Genomic DNA, 24,694 nt, shown 5'->3' on the forward strand with positions numbered 1-24,694 from the left:
ATCCCAGAAAGCCCCACCCAGTTTTCCAGCCTGTCAAGAAGTATGTTATGATCGACAGTGTCAAATGCAGCACTGAGGTCGAGTAGTACCAGCACTGATAATTTGCCTGAATCAGTATTTAAGCGAATATCGTTTATCTTTATGAGCGCTGTCTCTGTGCTGTGATGCGGTCGGAAACCAGATTGAAAATTGTCAAAGTATCCATTCGAGCTTAAGAATTTGTTCAGCTGATTGAAGATAACTTTTTCAATGATCTTGCCTATGAAAGGAAGATTTGAGATCGGTCTATAGTTGCTTAATATGGTCTTATCCAGATTGTTCTTTTTCAGGAGGGGCTTGACAACTGCAGTTTTCAGGGAGTTTGGAAAACTCCCAGAGAGAAGTGAGGCATTTACCACTTCTAGAAGATCTGCTTCTAAACTGTTTAACACACTTTTGAAAAAAGATGTGGGAAGTGTGTCAAGAGCGCATGTTGATGTTTTAAGGTGCTGTACGGTTTCTACCAAAATTTTGCTATAAATTTTTTTGAAATCAGACAAAGTAACTACTTTCTCAGGTGGTCTGATCTGTCTGACCCCAGCGCAACTCAAGGATGTGCTGATCACCTTTCTGATATTATTGATTTTGTCAGAGAAGAAGGAAGCAAACTCACTGCACTTGCTGTCTGAGAGCATTTCACTGGGAATCTGGCTTGGGGGGTTTGTCAGTCTCTCTACAGTAGCAAAAAGAGTGCGTGTGTTGTTTAAATTGCAGTTTATAATATTTGAGAAGAAAGTCTGTCTAGCTTTGCCTAGTTCCATATTGAAAGCATGAAGGCTGTCTTTGTAGATGTTATAATGGACTACAAGTTTTGTCTTCCGCCACATGTGCTCTGCTTTTCTGCATTGTCTTTTCATATTTTGCACTGCTGTTGAGTTTCTCCAAGGTGCTTTTTGTCTGCCACTCTTCTTCCTGACTTTCACAGGAGCAATATCATCAATTGCACTTTTAACTTTTGAGTTAAAAGAATCAAGGAGAAAATCAACAGAGTCAGCAGATATGCTTGGTGTTAAGGATATAGCCTTCATAAATAGTACACTAGAGTTCTCATTTAAGCATCTCTTCTTGACAGACACAGATCTAGCTTCAATGGCAGGAGAGATCAATATATCAAAGAAAATACAGAAATGATCAGACAGTGCTACATCCTTAATAACAATCGATGAGATGTTTAGACCCTTACTGATAAGTAAATCTAGAGTGTGTCCATGATTGTGTGTGGGTCCATGTACATGCTGAGTCAGATCAAAAGTTTTTAAAACAGTTTTGATTTCTTTCCATAGAGTTTTGTTGTTGTTGCTGGAGTATCCATGAGCTGTACAGGCTCCGCCCACTTCTGCCATAACAATCTGGCCCTGGTCGAAGTCTCTCGATCTGTATTCCTACAGCCAACACACTGATAACGAGAACTGATGATTTATTTACCATCTAATTTATCCAAGCCTTAATATTTGGGCTTATTGTGCGGTGATCAACGATATTATGTTTGAGCTCATAATGTTTGGGCTCATCAGTGTAGTTTTTTGTTAGTTTTTGTTTTTCATTCAAGTATGTCTGAAATCTTGTGTGCGCGCAGGCCTCAGGGGGCGGAGCTCAAGCTGATGAGGGCGTGGAGGAAGGGGGCGGAGTCAGGAGGCGGGTCCCTCACATTGAAATGAAGCTGGTCCCGCTGGAGGAGGGGTCAGAGGTCACGCTGAACAGTGACATCACAGCCATGATGGACCGCAGGAAAGCAGCCGTCTACCTCACGCTGATCGGCCTGCTGATATTCTGCACAGGTCATCACACACACTCACTCCCTCACTCACACACACACACACGCACACACACCACTCACTCACTCACTCACTCACTCACTCACTCACTCACTCACTCACTCACTCATACACACACTCACTCACTCACTCACTCACTCACTCACTCACTCACTCACTCACACACACTCACACACACACTCACTCAGGGTTGGGTCTACTCTGCAGCGTTCCTGCTGGGATACGTGGCGTTCCGTGGGATGTGCCATCTGTGTGTGGACGAGGGGGATCTGATTCCTCTGAATGACGCAGCGGGAGTGGACCACTTGCCCGAGGGAGGGGTGCTTTACATGGCCGAACTCAGAGCCATGCTGAAGAAATACCTGAGGGAGGAGCGGATCGAGAACACTCTCAGGTCAACTGCATCAAAACACTGGCAAAAATAAACACTTACTCAAATTAAACAATAAAAATGGGAAATTAAAATAAATGATATAAAAAATAAAACGTATTAATAATGAATTCCATCATAAAATAAATTAATGAAAAAAGTAAATCATAAAAATGGAAAATTAAAATAAATGATTTAAAAATAAAACTCTAAAATAAAAATTTTCTAAAATTAAAATAAATTATTTTAAAATAAAACGTAATAATAATGAATTTAATCATAAAATTAAAATAAATTATTTTAAAATAAAACAAAAAATAAACACTTACTAAAAATGGAAAATTTAAATAAATTGATGTAAAAACAAGTAAATCATAAAAATGGTTTTAAATATTTTTAAATAATATAAAAAATAAACACTTGCTAAAGTAAATAATAAAAATAGAAAATTAAATAAGAACATAAAATAAAAGAATAAAAATGAAATGTTAACTAAAATGTCAAATAAATAAATGTCAAAACAAATACATTTTTAATTTATAAAATGTAATAAATTAAATTATAAAAATTTCCAATTTAGACAAATAAATGATTTTAAAATAAAATAATGAAAATAAAACACTACAATTAAATCATAAAAGGTCAAATTTAAATAAAGGATTTAAAATAAAACAATCAAAATTAAATAATACAAATTTCAAATTAAAATAATTCAAAAAATGACTATCAAAAACCTATAAAAATGAGTTTAGCTGAATGTCATGTGACCACTAACCTGCATTCGAGACCCGTGAACATGTGAATGTGAAGCAGGAAGTTGAACTCACCTGTGACCTCTGACCTGTGTTGTGTTGGTGTGTTTCAGGCGCATGACCTCTGACCTGTGTTGTGTTGGTGTGTTTCAGGCGTGTGAGCCGGGCGTCTCATCCTCCGGGATCTTCTGAAGGGAACGCTTTGGCCCGGGAAATCCTACAGAACCTGCAGAACCTCGGCATGGATCACACCTGGACCGACTCGCACTACGCCACGCTGCAGTTTCCCTCCAGGTCACACTCCATCTGTCCATTCATGGTCAACCTATTAACTACATTACCCACAATGCCACTGAAAATTCCACCAATCAGAGAGGATCTACGAGCAAAAGAGCTCTTTAGCTCCAAGTCAAGTCACATTTATTTATACAGAGCTTTTAACAGTGTTTCAGAGCAGCTTTACAGAGTGTGTTTGCAGAAGAGAATAGCGTCACAGTCCAGCTTAAGTGAGTTCAGTGATGATTCATTTATGCTGTAAAAAAGCTGTTAGCATGAACTCACTAACTTTAATTGCAACTTAATGAGAGTATAACAACCAGAAAATGAATGTCTTCATCTTCATTGGGATTAAATCCTTAGGGAACGGGGTTACTGCGCTCACATCAGTGATAGTGCTTCAGCTCTACCCGTTCCCATCCTCTCAGGATCCTGGAGTCAGTGTTACAAGAACCCAACGCACATCGTTCTAACATTTCTGTAGCATAAACGCCATCAAACCGATGACAGCTTCGGATCTTCCAATGTTTCTCTATGGTGCTGAAACCTAAAGATGTCCGAGATCCCGTGTAACTGATACCAGGGTTCATATGAGGTGCTGAAAGTGCTTGAATTTGACTTTTGGAAATGTACGTTTTATGTAACAGTCATTTTAATGAAAAGGTACTTGAAAAGTGCTTGAATTATTGAAAGGCAATTTATGTGAAATTAATGTTTAATTTTATTGATTAAACAATCTTTTCACACAGTATTAACGCTTGCAGTCCGTCTGATATTGATATAGAGGCGTTTAGCATGGCTATGAGTGTGATATTGCTCATTAATATCCGAGTATATGATACAGCTTTCATTCTTCAACTCAATCATGAAAAAAACTCAGTTTGAATAAGGAAAGCGATATCTGTGTCATAGGATCCTTTCAGTGGTTAAAGTTTCCGCAGTCATTGCTTGTGCTGCATTTTATTCGTTTACTTCGATCAACTTCTAATGATTGCAGAGTTATTCCACTAAATACGAGTGTACCCGCCGCAGGCGCCACCTAGCTGCAAAATTAATAATCATAATTTTTTTTCAAAAATATTACCTGGATCAACTTAAAATAGATGTCATTTGAAAGCTTAGAGTCTGAAATTTACAATGAATGTAGCCAATTTGATAAACTCCAATGTAGTGCTGAGTTATTTGCTGATAAATAGAAAAAAAATGTTTTCATAATTTATAAACTACTTTTTTGTACCACATACTGCAATATGTCAAAAACATCATACAGCTCAGATAGTCCTGTGTCATATGTCATTTGAAAGGTCTCAATGAGTAGAATACAACAAGCATAATTGTTCCAGGGTTTTTAATAAACTTGAGCAAGGTTTTTGTAAAATAACCCCTTAAGAGACCCATGTGTAAACCATATATGGATGCTGCATTTTAGACACATTTCCGCTTGTAACTTCATGAAACATGCTCCAATTGTGGAAAATGACACATCATTATTTACAGCAGATGCTTACAATTAAAAAGAGTCCAAACTCAACATAATCCATCACTCAGAACTAAAGATATTCCTCATGGAGTTCTAAAACACAAAAAATCCACTGATTCACGTAGCCTAGCAAGGTAGCTTAGACTTGGCCTTTTTACTCGTATCTTCATGAAACATTCGCCGATCATGAAAAATTATACATCGTTATTTACAGCAGGAGCTCACGATTACAAAGAGCCCAAACTTAATATATTCCATCAATCAGATCTAAAGATATTTCCTCATGGCGTTCTAAAACAAAAAATACCTCAGACGCGCCTATCCTAGTATATACTCATGAAGCACTCGCGTTTGGTTTTCACTTATAACTTCACAAAGCATGCACAGATCGTAGAAAAATGCACATCATTATTTTCAGCAGACTCTCACGATTAAAAAGAGCCCAAACTCAGCAAAATCCATCACTCAGATCTAAAGATATTCCTCGTGGGAGTTGTAACACACGAACCACCACCGGCGCGCATAGATCGTTTATTATAGATGTAGCACTTGTCGCGTTTTAACTCATAACTCAATGAAGCATGCATCAATTGTGGAAAATGGCACATCATTATTTACAGCAGATTGTTAAGATTAAAAAGAGCCCAAACTCGCCATAATCCATCACTCAGATCTAAATATATTCCTTATGGCGTTCTAACACAAAAAATTCCACAGGCGGATCTATGAAGTAGCAATAGCAGTGATGCGATGTTGTTTTGATGTGACGTTTCAGCTCATAACTCAATGAAACATGCATGGATTGTGAAAAATCACACATCTTTATTGACAGCAGATTCTCACGATTACAAAGAGCCCAAACACAACATAATCCATTGCTTTGATCACGAGATATTCCTCACGAAGTGATGCATACTTGGCTAAAAAACAAGTCTCTCATCCTCCCGGGGTGCAAAGTGTTTTCCAGTTTTCCCGGAACCATCCGTGCTCGATTTCAAACGTGGAATAACACAAAATATGTATCATATTAAAGCTTAGAATCTCAGCTTTTTAATGCATCCAACCACTTCGATCAACTCTGAACGAGTGCTGACTAGTCTCTCTCAACCGGAGTGTACCGCCCGCAGACGCCCCACAGGCGCCACCTAGCTGCGAAAATATTAATTATCATATTTTTCCAAAATATTGCCTTGATTCAAACAAAATTGGTGTCATTTGAAAGCTTAGAGTCTGAACTTTACAGTGAATGTAGCCAATTCGAAAAACTCCTAAGTACTGCTGAGTTATTTGTTGATAAATAGAATATTTTTTTTCATAATCTATAAAATAGTTTTTTGTACTATGTACTGCAATGTGTCAAAAACATCATACATCTCATGAAACATTCAAAAATCATTGAAAATTGCACTTAATTTTTTACAGCATATTAATACAATTCAAATGAGCCCAAAATTTACTTAATCTATTGCTTTTATGACAAGATTTTCTTCATGGTGAAACAATTTTAAAAATGCCCATGAGGGGGCGTCAAGGTCTCAACAAAAAGGCTATCTTGGTTCCAAATGCTATAACTTTTGATTGCTTTATCCAATCACCACAAAATTTTATCGAGATGCAGCTCATATGTAGAGGGACTTCCCCAAAAAAGAATTTTCCTTCTACCTTATTTCCTTCCTGAGTTATTCCATGTCAAATAAGAAAGATATGCATTATCATAATAAAAATTATATATATTTTTTGTCTTTTATCAGCAGTTTCTCGGCAGGAGAATGTCCAAATGTAATGTAATGTATATTTTCAAAAAATTTGAAAAGTGTTCTTTCAAACGATACCTACCTTTAGAATCTCCTTGCTATAGTTTTGAAGTTATGAGTCTTTAGTTTTGTGTATGTCACTAAGAAAACTCATTTTTTTTATTGCCTTCCAAATGTGTGAGGATTTAACAAAAAGGCTCCCTTTGTTCCAAGTGCTGTAACTTTGGATTACTTTATGCTATCATCATAAAATAATGATCCAGACGCAGACCACACATAGGGGAACATCACAAAAAAAGAATTATTTTGCTACCGTATTTCCTTCCTGAATTATTGCATTTCAAATAAGAAAGATATCTAAATTATTAAAAAATAATATTAATATTTTTGTCTTTTATCAGCATTTTCTCAGCATTAGATTGTCCAAAAGTAATACAAATTTATATTTTCTAAAAATATAAAAAGTTTCCTAACAAATGATATCTACCTTTTGACTCTCCTCTCTATAGTTTTGAAGTTATGAGTCTTTACTTTTTTGTGTGTCACTCAGACAAAAAACTCCAAAAATGGCCTCAGTGTTTAAGGGGTTAATATCCGAGTATATGATACAGCTTTCATTCTTCAACTCAATCATGAAAAAAACTCAGTTTGAATAAGGAAAGCGATATCTGTGTCATAGGATCCTTTCAGTGGTTAAAGTTTCCGCAGTCATTGCTTGTGCTGCATTTTATTCGTACCATTTTGTTTAATTAGTTTATTTTTATTGATCTATTTACCTTTTTAGAATTGAAAAGATAATAAAGAAAGATATTGTTTGATAAATGAGATCTCTGATTATAGTCCTAAATTGTATTGATTGTAGTAACAAAAAAGTAGTGCTTAAAAAAGTCCTTACGAACCCTGTGATACTCAACTGCCATTGGCTCATCTGCGTTCAAGGGGAGGGGCTTACCGATAGGTCAAATGACTCTCTATATGCATACATACAGCAATTAAGGTCATGTGATTCTCCTGGTAGCTGGTTGGTTTGGTTCATGGCTTAAAATGCTCTAATGAAGACTTTAAAAAAAAATTCCATCAGAGAAAGTCTAATGAGGGGAGAAGTGCCACTTAATAAACTTCCGGTTGCAGTTCCACTCTTGTTCCACATATGAGGGCGCTCACAGGACGAGTGCAGAATGAATGGAGGTCTATGGTGCTATACCCCTCAAAATCCACTTTTCTCAGGATATAATTTTTTGTCTAGTAATTTGAATGTTGTTTTCGAAAGGGGATGCAAAGAAATTACACATTGCTGGGTGTTAGATTTTTTAGAGTCACTTATTTGCTTTAAAAAGCACACAACAAAGCTGACACAGGTAACTACACAACACAGCTGACACAGGTAAACACACAACACAGCTGACACAGGTAAACACAACACAGCTGACACAGGGAAACACAACACAGCTGACACAGGGAAACACAACACAGCTGACACAGGTAAACACACAACACAGCTGACACAGGTAACTACACAACACAGCTGACACAGGGAAACACAACACAGCTGACACAGGGAAACACAACACAGATGACACAGGTAAACACACAACACAGCTGACACGTAAATACACAACACGGCTGACACAGGGAAACACACAACACAGCTGACACAGGTAAACACACAACACAGCTGACACAGGTAAACAGCTGACACAGGTAAACAAACAACACAGCTGACACAGGGAAACACAACACAGCTGACACAGGGAAACACAACACAGCTGACACAGGTAACTACACAACACAGCTGACACAGGTAAATACACAACACGGCTGACACAGGGAAACACACAACACAGCTGACACAGGTAAACACACAACACAGCTGACACAGGTAAACACACAACACAGCTGACACAGGTAAACACAACACAGCTGACACAGGGAAACACACAACACAGCTGACACAGGTAAACACACAACACAGCTGACACAGGTAAACAGCTGACACAGGTAAACAAACAACACAGCTGACACAGGGAAACACAACACAGCTGACACAGGGAAACACAACACAGCTGACACAGGTAACTACACAACACAGCTGACACAGGTAAATACACAACACGGCTGACACAGGGAAACACACAACACAGCTGACACAGGTAAACACACAACACAGCTGACACAGGTAAACACACAACACAGCTGACACAGGTAAACACAACACAGCTGACACAGGGAAACACACAACACAGCTGACACAGGGAAACACAACACAGCTGACACAGGTAACTACACAACACAGCTGACACAGGTAAACACACAACACAGCTGACACAGGTAAACACACAGCACAGCTGACACAGGTAAATACACAACACAGCTGACACAGGTAAATACACAACACAGCTGACACAGGTAACTACACAACACAGCTGGCACAGGGAAACACACAACACAGCTGACACAGGGAAACACACAACACAGCTGACACAGGTAACTACACAACACAGCTGACACAGGTAAACACACAACACAGCTGACACAGGTAACTACACAACACAGCTGACACAGGTAAATGCACAACACAGCTGACAGGTAAATGCACAACACAGCTGACACAGGTAAATGCACAACACAGCTGACACAGGTAAACGCACAACACAGCTGACACAGGTAAACACACAACACAGCTGACACAGGTAAACACACAACACAGCTGACAGGGAAATACACAACACAGCTGACACAGGTAAACACACAACACAGCTGACACAGGTAACTACACAACACAGCTGACACAGGTAACTACACAACACAGCCGACACAGGTAACTACACAACACAGCCGACACAGGTCAACATACAACACAGCCGACACAGGTCAACATACAACACAGCCTACACAGGTAAACACACAACACAGCCGACACAGGTAAACACACAACACAGCCGACACAGGTAAACACACAACACAGCTGACACAGGTAAACACACAACACAGCCGACACAGGTAAACACACAACACAGCCGACACAGGTAAACACACAACACAGCCGACACAGGTAAACACACAACACAGCCGACACAGGTAAACACACAACACAGCTGACACAGGTAACTACACAACACAGCTGACACAGGTAAACACACAACACAGCTGACACGGGTAAACACACAACACAGCTGACACGGGTAAACACACAACACAGCTGACACGGGTAAACACTCAACACAGCTGACACGGGTAACCACACAACACAGCTGACACGGGTAAACACACAACACAGCCGACACGGGTAAACACACAACACAGCTGACACGGGTAAACACACAACACAGCTGACACAGGGAAACACACAACACAGCTGACACAGGTAAACACACAACACAGCTGGCACAGGGAAACACACAACACAGCTGACACAGGTAAACACACAACACAGCTGACACAGGTAACTACACAACACAGCTGACACAGGTAAATGCACAACACAGCTGACACAGGTAAACACACAACACAGCTGACACGGGTAAACACACAACACAGCTGACACGGGTAAACACTCAACACAGCTGACACGGGTAATTGCACAACACAGCTGACACAGGTAAACACACAACACAGCTGACACAGGTAAACACACAACACAGCTGACACAGGTAAACACACAACACAGCTGACAGGGAAATACACAACACAGCTGACACAGGTAAACACACAACACAGCAGACACAGGTAACTACACAACACAGCCGACACAGGTAACTACACAACACAGCCGACACAGGTAAACACACAACACAGCCGACACAGGTAAACACACAACACAGCCGACACAGGTCAACACACAACACAGCCGACACAGGTCAACACACAACACAGCCGACACAGGTAAACACACAACACAGCCGACACAGGTAAACACACAACACAGCCGACACAGGTAAACACACAACACAGCCGACACAGGTAAACACACAACACAGCCGACACAGGTAAACACACAACACAGCCGACACAGGTAAACACACAACACAGCTGACACAGGTAAACACACAACACAGCTGACACGGGTAAACACACAACACAGCTGACACGGGTAAACACTCAACACAGCTGACACGGGTAACCACACAACACAGCTGACACGGGTAAACACACAACACAGCCGACACAGGTAAACACACAACACAGCAGACACAGGTAAACACAACACAGCAGACACAGGTAAACACACAACACAGCTGACACAGGTAACCACAAAACACAGCCGACACAGGTAAACACACAACACAGCCGACACAGGTAAACACACAACACAGCAGACACAGGTAAACACAACACAGCAGACACAGGTAAACACAACACAGCAGACACAGGTAACTACACAACACAGCTGACACAGGTAAACACACAACACAGCCGACACAGGTAAACACACAACACAGCAGACACAGGTAAACACAACACAGCAGACACAGGTAAACACACAACACAGCTGACACAGGTAACCACAAAACACAGCCGACACAGGTAAACACACAACACAGCTGACACAGGTAAACACACAACACAGCTGACACAGGTAAACACACAACACAGCTGACACAGGTAACCACACAACACAGCCGACACAGGTAAACACACAACACAGCTAACACAGGTAAACACACAACACAGCTGACACAGGTAAACACACAACACAGCTGACACGGGTAAACACACAACACAGCCGACACAGGTAACTACACAACACAGCTGACACAGGTAAACACACAACACAGTCGACACAGGTAAACACACAACACAGCAGACACAGGTAAACACAACACAGCAGACACAGGTAAACACACAACACAGCTGACACAGGTAACCACACAACACAGCTGACACAGGTAAACACACAACACAGCTGACACAGGGAAACACACAACACAGCTGACACAGGTAAACACACAACACAGCCGACACAGGTAACTACACGACACAGGTAAACACGCGTGCTGGAAGAGTTTTTGTTTTGTTTGTTTCTGGTCCCGCTTCGGATGCCACGATGCCATCAAGCGGTATCTCTGGTCGTAATCAGTCCTTCACTGACCAATCAGCATTCATTAGCAGAATGCTAGCGTGTTATGGGCAACAACAACTCAACCTGTAACAAACCGAAAGGACATAAGTACTCGTTCATTCAACTTTTGACCTATAACCCATGTTGAACTTGCAAAACCTACAATCAAATCTGAGATTTCTCAGTGGCAATCGGGTGAAAGAGACAAATTTAGCCGTCTAGCTCCATAGACTCCCATTCAGTCTGCACTCGCCCGCGATCACCCCCAGTGGAACTCTGATTGGAACTACAACCAATAGGACCTAATAGGGCGTTGGAGTGAACAGGCTTTCCGTAGACGGGCTTTGATTCCATGTTGGGAAAATGAGTGGGAAAAATACTACGCCGCTTAAAAAAAGTGGGCGGGCACTAACGCATCATACGTCTGCTCTGCTCCTATAGGACGCAGCGGAACACTCTCTGGTTGGTCGATTCTGAGGGGGCGGAGCTTGAAGAGATTCTGTTGGACAGCGAGGGATACTGTGCCTACAGCGCCACGGGAACAGCCACGGTAACCATGACGACCACCGCCGCTCATAAACCTGATTAGCATACGCGTGTTCCCATTTACAGTCGAACCAAACTGTATTCAGACTCCTTCAACATTTCTCACATCATCTCAGTTTATTCGCTATAGTTTAGAAAATGTTAATAAAATATGAGCAGAACTCAGTTGATATTTGACTGGTTTTGTCCGTCCTTCTGTTAGACTGTCTCACACATGAATTATGTTGAATATCTGTCAGCTGTTAAATTTAACTACACAATTAGATAATACCAGTTTAGCTCAACCAATCACCAAGCAATGCTTCATTTTGTTCAGTCTGTGTGTAAAAAGAGCATTAGCAATTAAAGACAAAACACTTCAGCAAAACATGATCAGCTCAAAGTGTCCCAATCATTTCTGGTCCTAATGTCACTGGTAGTCTCTGTGTGAAGAATATGTGGGTATAATATGTCACAGTTTACTTTATTTTGCCCTCCTCACCTACAGAAATGAACTATAGCTGATCACACTAGTTAAAAAATTATCTCTGGTGTCTGAATAATGTTTGCTTTGACTGTATGTGTGTAGATTTATAAATCATGCTTTTCTCCTGTTGTTTAATTCACGGGACCAGAAACCAGTTATTTTTCCAAGATATCTCTTATTTATTTTAATCATAATATGAAGACATAGGAGAGACAATGGACAAACAAAGGTCTTCATTCCAGTATCTCTGCTCCTCTGGAGAAAGAGGTTCGGTTTTATATGTTACTGACCAAATAAACTACATTACCAAAGAAACATAGGCCTATGGTTTCTGTTAACATGGGATGTATGTCCTGTTCATCCAGTCTAACTCGTCCCAAAGTCTCTCTCACACACATGTATTCAAGAACACTATGATTCACAAAATACAATTATTACAGAGGACTATGGATAAAAATAAAGATTAATAATAATAATAAAAAAAGTGGTGGTGGTGGCGCAATGGATAAGACACATGCCTTTGGTGTGAGAGACCCGGGTTCGAATCCACTGTGAGACACCAATGTGTCCCTGAGCAAGACACTTAACCCCTAGTTGCTCCAGAGGCGTGCGACCTCTGACATATATAGCAATTGTAAGTCGCTTTGGATAAAAGCGTCAGCTAAATGAATAAATGTAAATGTAATAATACAGATACATAATACAACTGATTATGATTATTAATAAAAACTAATAATAGACCCTTTTTGCGCCGACGTCACAATTACGTCACAACTTTCGCATGAGGCACACGGCAGAAACAGCTTTTCTTACTTTTCCAGTCCAAATATCAAACATTTCTTAAATCGGGATGCATTTACTAGATATATATACTACTCATTTAGTAAAATGATTTAAGATATTAAGTCTTGTTTTCTGGGGGAATTAATACAAATTAAGTGAGTTTTTGCTTAAAACAAGTAAAATGATCTTCCAATTGAGTCAGAAAAGTAATGTAGTTTCTGTTTGAATTAAGATTATTTTTCTGACCCCATTGGCAGATCATTTTGCTTTTTTTTAAGCAAAAACTCACTTAATTTTTATTAATTCCCCCAGAAAACAAGACTTAACATCTTAAATCATATGACTCATCTAGTAAATGCATCTTGATTTAGGAGTTTTTAGATATTTGCACTGGAAACAAGACAAAAACACTAAGTAAGAAAAGCATTTTTTGCAGTGTGTAAATACAAACCAACACTGTTTCTGGTGCATAAGGAGCTTTAAATGTCCTGTTGTGTTGTTGGGTGGAGGGTCGACGCAGGACAGGCTCCAATCTGAAATTTTATCACATAATGTTTTCTAAACTATTGTGATTTTTTTTTTTTTGTGAATCATCTGTGATCGTATATACATTGATGTGATTGATTGTGACTATTGATTGTGACCTGGTAAGAAAGAATAATCAAATACATAAAAAAAAAAAAAAGTAAACTCCAAAAACTTCCCAAAACGTTGACAAAAATGTTCCAAAAAGAAAATCCACAAATTAAATCCAGAAGGTATAAAAAAATTCCTCGAGATTCAACACAAAAATGAAGAGGAGTCGTTCCAGCAGGAAGATATCTAAAGTGTGCAAGGACCAGTGTTGGGGAAAGTTACTTTGAAAAGTAATGCGTTACAATATTACGTTACTCCCTTTAAAAGTAACTAATTGTGTTACTTGGTTACTTTTTAAGAAAAGTAATGCGTTACTTTTTTTCACCTGGGCTGGGCTTGTTTTTTTATAACAAAAAAAAGTTATATTTTTGGGCAAAAGTAAAGACCCTTTCACACCAAAAGTGAAATAATAGTCCTCAGGCTGAAGGAAATCACTCCTGTACAGTAGAGATCGAGTACAGTAGAGTACAGTAGAGGGCGCCGCTCAAGCAAACCCTTCAGCTGATGATGTTCCGGAGAACAGAAGAATAGATGCAGGAGAGGAAAGTTTAACACTTACTTTACCAAAAAAAAAAAAAAAAAATCTAAAGTTTGCTTATGGTTTAACTGAATCATCGAAGGCCAGAAGCAAGTACATCGGTCAATAAAGTGAGATTAAATGCATAAAAATGTATGTTTTATTTCACATATTTAGTTATTGGACGTTTGCATAGTATTCTGATTTTCACAGAATTTATTTTCATTTTGAGGAATATTGAATCTTTTTTTGTGGAAGTGAGATGAGTAAATAACCATAATGTTCACACACACACACACACACACACACACACACACACACACACACACACACACACACACACCCCTCAGCCCTTCGATTTGTCTCAACATGGGGACAAGAGAGCTGTCAGTCAATAAATGTGATAAAGTAACTTGCGTTACATATTTGAATAAGTAACTCAGATATTTTGTTGTAAATTTGAAAAGTAATGCGTTACTTTACTAGTTACTTGAAAAAGTAATCTGATTACGTAATTCAAGTTACTTGTAATGAGTTACTCCCAACACTGGCAAGGACCTTAACTGAAAAGGGGTCTATAATACTGAAAATAGTATTAAATGCTGAAATGTTAGTCTTGGTGTGTGTGTGTGTGTGTGTGTGTTGCAGGGAGGCGTGGTGTACGTGAACTACGGGCGTCGGCAGGACTTCGAGGATCTGCGAGCGTTGGGCGTTTCCCTCAACGGCTCCATCGCTGTGGCGAGAGTGGGCGGAGCCGTGAGCTTCGCTGAGAAGGTGTGGCTTGCGCAGGAGGCGGGGCATGTGGGCGTCCTAATTTACCCTGACCCCGCCGACGTACCCCAGGATCCACGCCGACTCGGTCTCCATAGCAACGCCGTCATCTCCGAACACGTACGGAACAGCCCAACCATTCTAGATTTAAAAGATCACTCAACATAACTTGTCTCGTTAATTATTTAATTTGTCCTCATTTTTAGGAGTTGAAATGATAAATTTGACAATTTCAATGATTTTTTTTTTTTTTTTTTTTACAACTACATTTATATATATATACACCAAATTTAAACCTTAAAATTTTACTTAGCACTTTTTGATAAGTGTTTAAAAATATTTTTTTCTTCTTTATGTGCACTTTTACATTTTTTTTTTACACTGGTGTCTATTTTAAGTAAAACATTTTTAAAATGATTACAAATAATTAAAGTTAATAAAATGATAAATTTGCCAGAATTTCTATTACTCTTTTCTTAATTGTTTTTAAAAACTAAAATTTAGAAAAATTGGAACAGCCGATCAAAAATTATTCAAAAACCATTCTAGATTTAAAGGATCAATTAAAATATCTTACTGTCTCGTTAATTACTTAATTAGTCCTCATTTTTAAGAGTTGAAATGATAATTTGGCTACACTTTATTTTAAGGCGACGTAGTTTTACATTGTTCTTGCTCAAATAAATACTGAGAAATATGAATATATAGTTAATATATAGAAATATTAATACATATATGCTAAATGACTAAATGTAAATATAGTTACGGTTAGGGTTTGGTTTAGTTACTTGTAATTATGCATAATTTACTGTTATAACCATAGTAACTACAAGTAATAACGTGTTACAGATCATTTTGACAATTTCAATTACTTTCCTTTTTTTTTTATACTAAATTTATAAATAAATAAAACATTTTAAACAGTTACATTTTACCTAGCACTTTTTGATAAAAGTGTTTAAAGTAATTTTTCACTTCATGTGGTATTTAATGTGCAGAATGTATTTGTTTATACTGCTGTCTATTTTAAGTAAAAAAAAAAAAAAAAAACATTATTAGAATAACTTTAGTTGAGAAAATGATAAATTTGCCGGAATCTCTGTTTTGCCCTTGACTTTGACCTTTACCCTCTTTATTTTAATGACATTGACATTTCTCATCATGTGATATTTGTGTGCAGTTTTTTTGTTTAATTATACTATTATATTTATACTATTTTAAGGGGAAATTACAAAAATATTTTATAGATTTAAACATTTTAGATTATTTTCCCACTAATTTTGAAGACTTTAAATTTGCCAGATTTCTTTCTTATTAAAATAACTGTATTTACTCCTCATTAATGATGCACTTTTTCACATGAATATTTAAAAACTATATTTCACTTCATGGGGTATTTATAGGTGCTGTTTTTGTCAATTTTTTTTAGACTGCTTTTATTGATCTATTTCATTTTCCATGTCACACCCAACATCTGACAGAACCATTTAGATTCTCCAAAAACATGAATATTCTTATAGAATTTATGAATCAGAAAGCTCTATTATGAGTCCTCTGCTGTGTTTGCTGTCAGGTGCACCTGGGCTCCGGCGACCCCTTCACACCTGGGTTTCCCTCGTTTAACCACACCCAGTTCCCATCCACCCAATCCTCAGGCTTGCCAATCATTCCTGCTCAGCCAATCAGTGCCAACGTCGCTTCCAAACTGCTGAGGTCTGCCCCGCCCCTTTTCTCACTCATGTTTCATGAAATGAATGTCCTCAATGTGAACTATGACCAGGACATTGAGATGTATTTATCTGTGTGTGTGTGTGTGTGTGTGTGTGTGTGTGTGTGTGTGTGTGTGTGTGTGTGTGTGTGTGTGTGTGTGTGTGTGTGTGTGTGTGTGTGTGTGAGTGTATGTGCATGTGCATGTGTATACACAGATGTAAGGGTCATATGAGATGTATTTAGCTGTGTGTGTGTGTGTGAGAGAGAGAGAGTGTGTGTGTGTGTGTGTGTGTGTGTGTGTGTGTGTGTGTGTGTGTGTGTGTGTGTGTATAGACAGATGTAAGGGTCATATGAGATGTATTAAGGTGTGTGTGTGTGTGTGTGTGTGTGTGTGTGTGTATGTGTATAGACAGATGTAAGGGTCATATGAGATTTATTAAGGTGTGTGTGTGTGTGTGTGTGTGTATGTATATACAGATGTAAGGGTCATATGAGATGTATTAAGGTGTGTGTGTGTGTGTGTGTGTGTGTGTGTGAGTGTGAGTGTGAGTGTGTGTGTGTGTGTGTGTGTGTGTGTGTATATACAGATGTAAGGGTCATATGAGATTTATTAAGATGTGTGTGTGTGTGTGTGTGTGTGTGTGTGTGTGTGTGTGTGTGTGTGTGTGTGAGTGTGTGTGTATGTGTATAGACAGATGTAAGGGTCATATGAGATTTATTAAGGTGTGTGTGTGTGTGTGTGTGTATGTATATACAGATGTAAGGGTCATCTGAGATGTATTTAGCTGTGTGTGTGTGTGTGTGTGTGTCTCTGTGTGAGTGTGTCTGTTTAGGTGTGTGTGTGTCTGTGTGTGTGTGTGTGTGTGTGTGTATGTATATACAGATGTAAGGGTCATCTGAGATGTATTAATCAGTGTGTGTGTGTATGTGTGTCAGTCAGCTGTCCGGAGCCGATTGCCCGCGGGGTTGGCAGGGCCGGTTGCCGTATGTTCAGTGTGTTCTGGGTCCGGGCTTCACGGGGCCCGGCGGGCGCAGGGTAAAGATGGCCGTCTACAACACCATGAAGCCGGTTCTGCTCAACAACATCTTCGCCTCCATAGAGGGAAAAGTCGAACCCGGTACGTCATGCTGAGAGTGTGTGAGCAGAGGATCCACAGATGTGTTAAAGGGCCCCTATTATGGATTTTTGAAAATGGTCTTTCATGTAGTGTGTAACACAGCTCTGAGTGAATGAAAACATCCTGCAATGTTTTAAATCTGAAAGTGCACCGTATATAAAGTTATCGTCTTTCAAAAGTAAGAGTCGACTCTGAGTCAATGAAATGAATCGTTTTTCAAACGAGTCATAAGCCGTTTCGTTGTGACGTCAAGACGAAACATTAGCATATTACCCGCCCACTTACTGCGCGCGCAGACACCAGGGAAACCTCAAACCAGCAGCTGATCCCTGTGGACACTGGAGAGCATCATGTCCAGGAGACGCTCTGCTCTATAATGTGAAGGTAAAGCCAGTGTTTTCACTGCCCAAGGACGAGCATGTGAAGAATCAGAGGTTAAAGTTCATCTTTACCACGGTATCACAGCAGTATAATCGGTATAATCATCAGTATAATCCTAAACTTTTGCTGTGTTCCCTTTATTTCACTGACAACTGCTTCTCAAATCTCAGAGTTCAGTGCAGGATTCACAAACCGCTTGCTCCTGAAAGATGGTGTTCAAAATACTTAGTTTTGAGTTGTATATTGTGTAGGTCTCCTGCTAACTGGCTAACTCACGCTATCACTGTCTTACTGAAACACTTCTGCTGATCAGCTGTGGGCCACGATTACTTGTAACTGTGTCTATTAATGCAGATCATCTGTCGTTCTCACTACTCTGAGGAAATATTTGTTTTTACCAACGTTTATGTTACATCACTCATTCACTCTAGAGCTCGGCTAATGTACATGCACTGTTATTGATACAGTTTCCACGTGTTCACCGCAATATATTAGAAAAAATACTCAGTAAATAAATTAGTCAAAGTAAAATAATAGGTTTGTTGATGCACATGCACTTGTTAATGCTGATGGCGAGGAATTACAGTTGCAACATCTCATATAATGTTCCTCAAACTGAGTAGAGTATCACTTAGAAACACTGAGTCCTGCTGGAGTCGTCCTGATGGAGGTTCGGGTTCACTGAGAAACACTGAGTCCTGCTGGAGTCGTCCTGATGGAGGGTCGGGTTCACTGAGAAACACTGAGTCCTGCTGGAGTCGTCCTGATGGAGGGTCGGGTTCACTGAGAAACACTGAGTCCTGCTGGAGTCGTCCTGATGGAGGTTCGGGTTCACTGAGAAAAACTGAGTCCTGCTGGAGTCGTCCTGATGGAGGTTCGGGTTCACTGAGAAACACTGAGTCCTGCTGGAGTCGTCCTGATGGAGGTTCAGGTTCACTGAGAAACACTGAGTCCTGCTGGAGTCGTCCTGATGGAGGTTCGGGTTCACTGAGAAACACTGAGTCCTGCTCGAGTCGTCCTGATGGAGGTTCGGGTTCACTGAGAAACACTGAGTCCTGCTCGAGTCGTCCTGATGGAGGTTCGGGTTCACTGAGAAACACTGAGTCCTGCTGGAGTCGTCCTGATGGAGGTTCAGGTTCACTGAGAAACACTGAGTCCTGCTGGAGTCGTCCTGATGGAGTCGTCCTGATGGAGGGTGGGGTTCACTGAGAAACACTGAGTCCTGCTCGAGTCGTCCTGATGGAGGTTCAGGTTCACTGAGAAACACTAAGTCCTGCTGGAGTCGTCCTGATGGAGGTTCACTGAGAAACACTGAGTCCTGCTCGAGTCGTCCTGATGGAGGTTCAGGTTCACTGAGAAACAATAAGTCCTGCTGGAGTCGTCCTGATGGAGGTTCACTGAGAAACACTGAGTCCTGCTCGAGTCGTCCTGGTGGAGGTTCACTGAGAAACACTGAGTCCTGCTGGAGTCGTCCTGATGGACGTTCGGGTTCACTGAGAAACACTGAGTCCTGCTGGAGTCGTCCTGATGGAGGGTCGGGTTCACTGAGAAACACTGAGTCCTGCTCGAGTCATCCTGATGGAGGTTCACTGAGAAACACTGAGTCCTGCTCAAGTCGTCCTGATGTAGGTTCACTGAGAAACACTTGAGTCCTGCTCGAGTCGTCCTGATGGACGTTCGGGTTCACTGAGAAACACTGAGTCCTGCTGGAGTCGTCCTGATGGACGTTCGGGTTCACTGAGAAACACTGAGTCCTGCTGGAGTCGTCCTGATGGAGGTTCACTGAGAAACACTGAGTCCTGCTCGAGTCGTGCTGATGGAGGTTCACTGAGAAACACTGAGTCCTGTTCGAGTCGTCCTGATGGAGGTTCAGGTTCACTGAGAAACACTGAGTGCTGCTCGAGTCGTCCTGATGGAGGTTCACTGAGAAACACTGAGTCCTGCTTGAGTCGTCCTGATGGAGGTTCGGGTTCACTGAGAAACACTGAGTCCTGCTGGAGTCGTCTTGATGGAGGTTCGGTTTCACTGAGAAACACTGAGTCCTGCTCGAGTCGTCCTGATGGAGGTTCGGGTTCACTGAGAAACACTGAGTCCTGCTGGAGTCGTCCTGATGGAGGTTCAGGTTCACTGAGAAACACTGAGTCCTGCTCGAGTCGTCCTGATGGAGGTTCAGGTTCACTGAGAAACACTGAGTCCTGCTGGAGTCGTCCTGATGGAGGTTCGGGTTCACTGAGAAACACTGAGTCCTGCTGGAGTCGTCCTGATGGAGGTTCAGGTTCACTGAGAAACACTGAGTCCTGCTGGAGTTGTCTTGATGGAGGTTCAGGTTCACTGAGAAACACTGAGTCCTGCTCGAGTTGTCCTGATGGAGGTTCACTGAGAAACACTGAGTCCTGCTCGAGTCGTCCTGATGGAGGTTCGGGTTCACTGAGAAACACTGAGTCCTGCTGGAGTCGTCTTGATGGAGGTTCGGGTTCACTGAGAAAAACTTGAGTCTTGCTCGAGTCGTCCTGATGGAGGTTCGGGTTCTCTGAGAAACACTGAGTCCTGCTGGAGTCGTCCTGATGGAGGTTTGGGTTCACTGAGAAAAACTGAGTCCTGCTCGAGTCGTCCTGATGGAGGGTCGGGTTCACTGAGAAAAACTGAGTCCTGCTGGAGTCGTCCTGATGGAGGTTCGGGTTCACTGAGAAAAACTGAGTCCTGCTGGAGTCGTCCTGATGGAGGTTCGGGTTCACTGAGAAACACTGAGTCCTGCTGGAGTCGTCCTGATGGAGGTTCAGGTTCACTGAGAAACACTGAGTCCTGCTGGAGTCGTCCTGATGGAGGTTCGGGTTCACTGAGAAACACTGAGTCCTGCTCGAGTCGTCCTGATGGAGGTTCGGGTTCACTGAGAAACACTGAGTCCTGCTCGAGTCGTCCTGATGGAGGTTCGGGTTCACTGAGAAACACTGAGTCCTGCTGGAGTCGTCCTGATGGAGGTTCGGGTTCACTGAGAAAAACTTGAGTCTTGCTCGAGTCGTCCTGATGGAGGTTCGGGTTCTCTGAGAAACACTGAGTCCTGCTGGAGTCGTCCTGATGGAGGTTCGGGTTCACTGAGAAACACTGAGTCCTGCTGGAGTCGTCCTGATGGAGGTTCGGGTTCACTGAGAAAAACTTGAGTCTTGCTCGAGTCGTCCTGATGGAGGTTCGGGTTCTCTGAGAAACACTGAGTCCTGCTGGAGTCGTCCTGATGGAGGTTCAGGTTCACTGAGAAACACTGAGTGCTGCTCGAGTCGTCCTGATGGAGGTTCACTGAGAAACACTGAGTCCTGCTTGAGTCGTCCTGATGGAGGTTCGGGTTCACTGAGAAACACTGAGTCCTGCTGGAGTCGTCTTGATGGAGGTTCGGTTTCACTGAGAAACACTGAGTCCTGCTCGAGTCGTCCTGATGGAGGTTCGGGTTCACTGAGAAACACTGAGTCCTGCTGGAGTCGTCCTGATGGAGGTTCAGGTTCACTGAGAAACACTGAGTCCTGCTCGAGTCGTCCTGATGGAGGTTCAGGTTCACTGAGAAACACTGAGTCCTGCTGGAGTCGTCCTGATGGAGGTTCGGGTTCACTGAGAAACACTGAGTCCTGCTGGAGTCGTCCTGATGGAGGTTCAGGTTCACTGAGAAACACTGAGTCCTGCTGGAGTTGTCTTGATGGAGGTTCAGGTTCACTGAGAAACACTGAGTCCTGCTCGAGTTGTCCTGATGGAGGTTCACTGAGAAACACTGAGTCCTGCTCGAGTCGTCCTGATGGAGGTTCGGGTTCACTGAGAAACACTGAGTCCTGCTGGAGTCGTCTTGATGGAGGTTCGGGTTCACTGAGAAAAACTTGAGTCTTGCTCGAGTCGTCCTGATGGAGGTTCGGGTTCTCTGAGAAACACTGAGTCCTGCTGGAGTCGTCCTGATGGAGGTTTGGGTTCACTGAGAAAAACTGAGTCCTGCTCGAGTCGTCCTGATGGAGGGTCGGGTTCACTGAGAAACACTGAGTCCTGCTGGAGTCGTCCTGATGGAGGTTCGGGTTCACTGAGAAAAACTGAGTCCTGCTGGAGTCGTCCTGATGGAGGTTCGGGTTCACTGAGAAACACTGAGTCCTGCTGGAGTCGTCCTGATGGAGGTTCAGGTTCACTGAGAAACACTGAGTCCTGCTGGAGTCGTCCTGATGGAGGTTCGGGTTCACTGAGAAACACTGAGTCCTGCTCGAGTCGTCCTGATGGAGGTTCGGGTTCACTGAGAAACACTGAGTCCTGCTCGAGTCGTCCTGATGGAGGTTCGGGTTCACTGAGAAACACTGAGTCCTGCTGGAGTCGTCCTGATGGAGGTTCGGGTTCACTGAGAAACACTGAGTCCTGCTGGAGTCGTCCTGATGGAGTCGTCCTGATGGAGGGTGGGGTTCACTGAGAAACACTGAGTCCTGCTCGAGTCGTCCTGATGGAGGTTCAGGTTCACTGAGAAACACTAAGTCCTGCTGGAGTCGTCCTGATGGAGGTTCAATGAGAAACACTGAGTCCTGCTCGAGTCGTCCTGATGGAGGTTCAGGTTCACTGAGAAACAATAAGTCCTGCTGGAGTCGTCCTGATGGAGGTTCACTGAGAAACACTGAGTCCTGCTCGAGTCGTCCTGGTGGAGGTTCACTGAGAAACACTGAGTCCTGCTGGAGTCGTCCTGATGGACGTTCGGGTTCACTGAGAAACACTGAGTCCTGCTGGAGTCGTCCTGATGGAGGGTCGGGTTCACTGAGAAACACTGAGTCCTGCTCGAGTCATCCTGATGGAGGTTCACTGAGAAACACTGAGTCCTGCTCAAGTCGTCCTGATGTAGGTTCACTGAGAAACACTTGAGTCCTGCTCGAGTCGTCCTGATGGACGTTCGGGTTCACTGAGAAACACTGAGTCCTGCTGGAGTCGTCCTGATGGACGTTCGGGTTCACTGAGAAACACTGAGTCCTGCTGGAGTCGTCCTGATGGAGGTTCACTGAGAAACACTGAGTCCTGCTCGAGTCGTGCTGATGGAGGTTCACTGAGAAACACTGAGTCCTGTTCGAGTCGTCCTGATGGAGGTTCAGGTTCACTGAGAAACACTGAGTGCTGCTCGAGTCGTCCTGATGGAGGTTCACTGAGAAACACTGAGTCCTGCTTGAGTCGTCCTGATGGAGGTTCGGGTTCACTGAGAAACACTGAGTCCTGCTGGAGTCGTCTTGATGGAGGTTCGGTTTCACTGAGAAACACTGAGTCCTGCTGGAGTCGTCCTGATGGAGGTTCAGGTTCACTGAGAAACACTGAGTCCTGCTCGAGTCGTCCTGATGGAGGTTCAGGTTCACTGAGAAACACTGAGTCCTGCTGGAGTCGTCCTGATGGAGGTTCGGGTTCACTGAGAAACACTGAGTCCTGCTGGAGTCGTCCTGATGGAGGTTCAGGTTCACTGAGAAACACTGAGTCCTGCTGGAGTTGTCCTGATGGAGGTTCAGGTTCACTGAGAAACACTGAGTCCTGCTCGAGTTGTCCTGATGGAGGTTCACTGAGAAACACTGAGTCCTGCTCGAGTCGTCCTGATGGAGGTTCGGGTTCACTGAGAAACACTGAGTCCTGCTGGAGTCGTCTTGATGGAGGTTCGGGTTCACTGAGAAAAACTTGAGTCTTGCTCGAGTCGTCCTGATGGAGGTTCGGGTTCTCTGAGAAACACTGAGTCCTGCTGGAGTCGTCCTGATGGAGGTTCGGGTTCACTGAGAAAAACTGAGTCCTGCTCGAGTCGTCCTGATGGAGGTTCAGGTTGAATAACTAGTTCATCCAGTGTTTCGTCATCAGACTCGCGCTCGCATTGATATGGTAAAATCGACGTCATTGTTCGTTACTGTCTTTAGTTTAGGGTGTAGGAAGCTTCAGGACAAGCAGAGCTGGCGTTGTTATGGCAATGTGCGGTTTTGTTTTCGACACTCTGTACACGGCAGTCCAATCACAACAGACTGAGATGTCTGGCTAATCAGAGCAGAGTATATCGCAGAAAGGAGGGATTTAGAGAGATTGATTCATTTAAACAATACCCAACCCAAGTGCTTCTCTCTGTCAGATCACTATATCATTATCGGGGCCCAGAGGGACTCTTGGGGCCCCGGAGCCGTGAAGTCTGGAGTGGGAACGGCTCTCCTGATGGAACTGGCCAGAACCTTCAGCAACATGGTGGAGAACGGTAAGCACACTTCTTCATTCGGGCTCGTGTCACGAGGAGTCAATTTTATC

General features: G+C 42.2%; 1 protein-coding gene and 1 long non-coding RNA gene across 4 annotated transcripts in view; both read left to right on the forward strand.

The window, feature by feature from the left end:
* tfr2 (transferrin receptor 2) overlaps window positions 1-24,694 on the forward strand; it is a 47,592-nt gene that overhangs the window by 8,412 nt on the left and 14,486 nt on the right. For all 3 annotated transcript variants that reach the window (XM_082145857.1, XM_082145858.1, XM_082145859.1), the window contains exons 3-10: window positions 1,616-1,817; window positions 2,022-2,208; window positions 3,090-3,230; window positions 11,947-12,055; window positions 15,102-15,344; window positions 16,798-16,937; window positions 17,871-18,052; window positions 24,525-24,644. In XM_082145857.1, the coding sequence (XP_082001983.1) occupies window positions 1,616-1,817; window positions 2,022-2,208; window positions 3,090-3,230; window positions 11,947-12,055; window positions 15,102-15,344; window positions 16,798-16,937; window positions 17,871-18,052; window positions 24,525-24,644 (1,324 nt within the window). The remainder of the gene's footprint in view (window positions 1-1,615; window positions 1,818-2,021; window positions 2,209-3,089; window positions 3,231-11,946; window positions 12,056-15,101; window positions 15,345-16,797; window positions 16,938-17,870; window positions 18,053-24,524; window positions 24,645-24,694) is intronic.
* Window positions 16,947-17,861, forward strand: LOC309481165. Its single transcript, XR_014199922.1, has 3 exons — window positions 16,947-17,577; window positions 17,658-17,731; window positions 17,768-17,861. It is a non-coding gene; the product is annotated as an uncharacterized lncRNA (long non-coding RNA).

The sequence above is a fragment of the Leuciscus leuciscus genome, assembly GCF_965113295.1.
Source record: "Leuciscus leuciscus genome assembly, chromosome: 18".
Classification (NCBI taxonomy): domain Eukaryota; kingdom Metazoa; phylum Chordata; class Actinopteri; order Cypriniformes; family Leuciscidae; genus Leuciscus; species Leuciscus leuciscus.